The 6,021-nt window shown below is 34.8% G+C and overlaps 1 protein-coding gene across 11 annotated transcripts in view; it reads right to left on the bottom strand.

Annotated features, from left to right (window-relative positions):
- Positions 1-2,803: 2,803 nt before the first annotated feature.
- The window catches only part of LOC143213626 (rap1 GTPase-activating protein 1), a 159,036-nt gene continuing 155,818 nt past the window's right edge, over positions 2,804-6,021 (bottom strand). For all 11 annotated transcript variants that reach the window (XM_076433667.1, XM_076433671.1, XM_076433672.1 and 8 more), the window contains one exon: positions 2,804-5,614. In XM_076433667.1, the coding sequence (XP_076289782.1) occupies positions 5,453-5,614 (162 nt within the window). In that variant the 3' untranslated portion in view covers positions 2,804-5,452. The remainder of the gene's footprint in view (positions 5,615-6,021) is intronic.

The following is a 6,021-nucleotide window of genomic DNA, read 5'->3' as shown; positions in this document are numbered from 1 at the left end:
GCACCAAGCGGATCAGAACTCGGAGAACCCTTTGGTTCGAAATTAACATTAACTTAGAACCCACTAACTTCCACGTTAGCATGGACCAGAACCCACTAACTTCAACGCTAGCATGGATTTGTGAGAACACCGACGAGATATAGATATATAACTTAGATATAGTATTCTAAATTCAGTAGTATAAGTCAACGACAAGTCAGACGCCCGAAAACTGGCGAAAATTTTCGAAAATCGAGTTTTGTATTAAGAGAACATGATATCGAAGGAGGTGGCACAAAATTCAGTAGTATAAGTCAACGACAAGTCAGACGGTCGAAAACGCGAAATTTTTCGAAAACCTCGAAAATTGAGTTTTGTATTAGAACATGATATCGAAGGAGGTATTCGAAATTCTGTAGTACAACTCAACGACAAGTGAGACGGTCGAAATTCTCCGAAAACCTCGAAAACTGAGTTTTGTATTAGGTGAACATGATAGCGAAGGAGGTGGCACGAAATTCAGTAGTATAAGTCAACGACAAGTCGGACGTCCGGGAAAAATTGAGGGTTCAATAAATATATACGCAAACACACACGCTTCTTTATTACATTGTCTTTATTTATTCATTGTGGATTCATACATAAAATGTACACCGAAATGATACAATGTCGGTACTAATCTTGTTTGTGTCCTATACCATACCTCGTCGGTGCCTATACTTCGTCTGTGATAGAAACATCTCATACGTCATACATCATGGAAGCCAATGGGTTCTAGTCTCTACTAATGTAGACAATTGGGTTGTAGTCCATGCTAACGACGAACAGGTTATAGTTTCCGATCGACTTGGTGCAGCACTAGTGTTTCTGAAAAAATCAAAAAAGCACACGAAAAGTCATGCGTCAAACAAGAGCGTCAAATAAAGCACTGCAAACTGCAACCACAGGCGTGCTTCAACACTAGCAATAGTAAAGTGCACCCACGTGTATTTCGTCAAAATTAAAAGCTTAGAATTGATATTTTTAAAACTGAATTATATGTAAATAAAATGAGTCCTTCACAAAGTTTGAAATATTTTTAAATTTATTTTAAAGAATAAATATTTATTGCAAGGAGGACAAAACTTTAATATAAGTTCATAGAAATTTCATAACAAATAATGACATGACATGTAATTAAATGTTGTTGTATTGTTTAAACTTACATAAAAAGGGAAAGGATACTTCTTGTACGATAAGAAATGCGGGTAATGGGTTTAAACAATTTTATTTATTGGCGAACGTCATTACCACTGATTTTTCAAGTTGACAGTCGTGCATAGAAAAGAAAAAATAGAAAAAAAATGCGAATACTTACACCAGTCATAAGAAATATATACTTTCGTGTGTCAGTATGTCAGAGAGTAATAGTATTCGCAATTCTGGTTGATAAATTTGGGCGATTAATATTAAATACAAAATATATATATATGTATTTATAGCAGTAATATTATATCTTTCTATCTCTCACTCTCTCATAATATAATAACACATATCTCTTTGTAATATAGATAATCTTTCTTTGATTTTGCAAGGCCAGCATAGAAATCACACTAGATAATGGTAAATTTAGCCTTTTCCCTAGATTTTAGACAAAGAGACTCTCTATCAAATGAGTCAATTAATTAAACACATTTTGTATTGTATACACATATATAAAATTAACCTCTGTTAATTCATAATTCTTCATAAATACTGAATTTTATTTACGGTTATGGAAGTTCCTTTTATATATCCATGCCTAAGGGGATGACACCATAAAATATTTACTTTTCAAAAATGTCGAAACGTTGTCGCTTTGAAATCTGAATGATTACATTGTACGTGCATATCTCTTTTAAATATTCATTCTTCACATTTTAATATACAGCAGTGATGGGCACGGTAGGGGCCCCTGCTGGCCCTGCTTTTCCCACCAACCTCTCTTTCGCTTCCTCCCCCCTCGTACGCCCCTCCATAGCCGATCACGAAGGCACGAGACGTTGGTGGGAGAAGCTCGATCCTTTTTGTCCACGGCGGACAAACTGCCCATCACTGATATACAGTGTATTTCAGAATATGTGGGCATAACTGTACTGATGGATTCATTAAGGATTGATTTATGTTCAGTTGAAGTTCTTTATACCACTTCAGTTTATACTGTATACGTTATTCGTTGAATATCCCAGTTCAAGTCCCATTTAGTGCTCGGAGCAAATATGGCCGCCACGGGGAGCAAGACGCGCGGCCGGGAGAAGTGTGGGTATTCCTTGGGAATCTCTTCGAGCGAGCACAAAAGCGCCCATGCCTTTTATAAACGGTCCATTGTGTCCTTGTTTCCGTAATAACATTTTGTACGTACCCATTTTTGTCATAAATGCATAAAATCCGCAGTCTACTGATCAATTACTAAATTATTGTATGGTGTTGCATGAGGTATTATAGTAAAGTTGCGATCTAGCTCCCACCGCCTGTTCCGAGCAGGAACAGAGATCGTGTAGAGAAACTATTTTATGAGTGCGTTGATCGCGCCGACCGCGACGAAAGTACAAAGGATGCCGTACGTAGAAAAGGATAGCATGTAAATACAGACCGGCGCTGCAGCTCGAGCTCCTTAGCCCCTCGCGGGGATGCCCCCCAGTGGAAGGGATAGGCGAAGGGACAGTGATCGTGAAGATCCTCAGGGAGCTAGATCACGACTTTACTGTATACCTATTTCATATCGACACAATTCAAAAAATCATAGGGAATGGAAATATTCTAGGTCGGAAGAAATGTTCAATGCTCGAGTTAAAATAACTCCAAGTGCAAAGGGTTAAATATATATTACAAGGGAATGTTTACACAATATAGGGTGTTTACGAAATCGTACACGATGTATCAAACGTTATCTATAATGATTTAAATGAACAACTCAATGTATGGAAAGAATTATTGGAAGACAGAGAGATTTAGAAGAATTATTCGGTCGTACACTCGGAAAACAAGGTCACATCGGACATGTGTACATACGTATGCTTATATATGAATTTTTCCCCCTTATTTTAGTGTATTGAGGCCACTAGTGAAGCTATGCTCACATGTTTCGAAACACTCTTACAATAACATTAACAAAAATAATCAACCGTGGTACATATTGTAAGGATTTGTGATGCTTTAATTTTGGTAATAATAAATTAATCGATCTATGCACATTAAATATTAGAATTGCCATCTCTTTCGGTTTATGATAGCAAATTGTTTTAGTTTTCTAATTCCAATTTTCGATTAAAGTGATTCAACCTTTAATCTTGAATGTAATATTTTTGAAGAATATGTACGGACTTTTTTAAGTAGTATAAATAATATCGTATCGTTTACTTTTGGGTGTAAAAAGCGGTAACCTCGATCGTCTTTTACAAATATCACAAAACTAAGAATTTGAAGATATATTGTAAGATTCAGTCTGAAACAACAGCATTGTGAAAATATGGAGATCGTAAATCCTATAAAATATACTGCGTATTATTTGTTAGGACAGTAAAAAATAGCATTATTGCAAACTGTACTACAATCGCCAATTCGTATATGTACTTCTCTTTAGAGGCATTATTTTATTTAATGATTTTAGCCGGCGTTACAAAGATCATTATTTTAAAAAAGGTTGAAAGTAAATTGTTACTATCAGTGTTTTGGCGATTTGCTCGACATAAAATTTTTACGAACCACATACATATTTTCTCGTAACTCGAATTCATAAGTAATGGTCTTTCCGACATCAAAGTAATGTGAAGAATTTCAAAGTTCGCGTTACATCGGAAAACCGAATCGTCATTGAAACGGAAAAACGCGTTACGGTTGAGAAAACGACATTGTTTAGGCAGTGATAATTATGATATATCTGCAAAATATTTGTAAAGGCATACAAAGTTCCATCGAAATCCAGAATTATACTTGTAGAAAAAACTTTCGATCAAGAAAAATATGTTGTCTTATACATAAATTTCAGAGGCAAATATATTGTTTGTAAAGGAATGTAGAAAACTAAGAGACGTCGATTTTACTATAATAAACTTTGGTATTATATATGAGTGAACTTTCATGTCCCTCTATCCTTTCATTTCGTTAACATTTCCCATCTTTCTGTCTAGAAAGATAGTCGATTATTTACAAAGAAGAAAATATCTATAAAGAACAACGTGATTACAAATAATAATAAGGATAAACGTAAAACATACTAATACCGTCAGTGAAAGATGATGAAAATCAAAAAGTGCATCACGAAGCAGATGAATTACATTTAGATTACGTTTGCGCAATTGTGAATAGCGAACGGTAATACGTATCCTATTCGTAACACTATTGACACATCGAGACGCTGTGCGCACTTAAACAATTTGGTGCAGCTAAATCATCGTAATCGTTAGAATGGTTAGGAAACCAAATCTTACACTAGGTTGGCTAATGAATACCGGAAGATTAATCAACGAGGCGCTCGTATTTCCTAGAATTGTTTGCGGACTAATACTAAAAAACTAGTAATGGTTTTGGTAAATTTACCACAATAAATACTGAAACTAATGATACATATCCTTGTTACAACGATGGACGTCAGAAATATATTGATGAACACACATTTCTACAGTCCACGATTAGTTGTTACAAGTTGATACACGTATCACACGCTTTATACTGTTTCATGGGCCTATATGCACGTTCTTCGTAGTATAGCAATACGATCACTTGCATATATTACATCATATTTGTATAGTACTTTTATGAACATTTAATTACAGATAAAATGTATTATATTCGGTTCTATGTGTTTACACTTAGTTTCGAAAAAATGCTAAATCTAAAGGCCATTTTACTTGTTTGATACTAGCGTTTTTTTTTCCTTTCTAATAATTATAATGACAAGATGCGTCTATATATTTCTTTGAATTTTTCTATCTACATTCACGTTTCGTACGTGTTTACGTGATCGTTTTTTCTTGTAATTATATTGACTATTAGAGGTTATAACTTACGCGTATCAATAAATTAATAGATAAATAATATGGTTAAAATTGAAACAAGTATTATACTACAAGTAACAATTAGCTCCGCTGCAAATATCTCGAAAGACGCGTCGCTATAATTATATATCGCAGACTCACTTTTATATTTCATCTCTAAATACCATTCACTGACAATGCCTCTTTTGACATTCTGTTGTTGTTTTTTTATCAATTTCTACCTAGTAATGTTTAACTGTACCAGTTAAAATCAAACAAAAAGCCTTCTCTTTGCAAATTTTACACTTTCGGGAAGCAGGTTCGGAAAGTATTCTTTTTCTAAGTAGAAGCAATTCCGAAAAGAATGTGTGTACAAAGTTCTCAACTACTGCGCCTAACTAGTTGGTAAAATCTAATAATAGTAACAGGAAGTTACTCGCCAATATTGTGGGTGTACTAAACACATGGTAAAATAACGTTTAAACAGTAGACGTTTGCTGATTATTGTTGTCCAATGGAATACTCGTCGAACAATCTTTCAGCAGCGCTCGTAACCGCAGAATTTCTTTCGAAGCAGCTGCAAGATCCGATTGTAAATGTAGCTCCTTCTCGCGTAGACGTTTTATGTCGCGTTGACAAGTCTGAAATACAATATTATACGTTAATAATCATGAAACACAATTTATTGCGAAAAGTCGAAGAATTTAGATACATATATACGCTTCCCTCGATTCAAATTTCTATGAACCAAGTTTAATCGAGTGTAACAACAGCAGCAAATCAAAATTCATCGTATTTCAAAAGCGTACTGGGCAAAGTTTCGGCAAAATGGGCAAAAATTGAAAACTTTGAAGGCCTGTCATTTCTAAAAAGATTCGAAACCGACAAGAATGATGACTTAAACCCCCCCTAATTTCACGTGGACTACAACATATTTCATTTAGAACAGAATCGACGATGGTGCCTGCAAAAAGTGATCGATTTGTGGCATGGAATGACCCAATTTTATTTGCTCATAAAATTGTTCAACCTTTTCGTTCAAGTATAG

Source organism: Lasioglossum baleicum, chromosome 11, assembly GCF_051020765.1.
Source record: "Lasioglossum baleicum chromosome 11, iyLasBale1, whole genome shotgun sequence".
In the NCBI taxonomy this organism is placed as follows: Eukaryota; Metazoa; Arthropoda; class Insecta; order Hymenoptera; family Halictidae; genus Lasioglossum; species Lasioglossum baleicum.
This window is presented reverse-complemented; position numbering and strand designations above follow the sequence as displayed.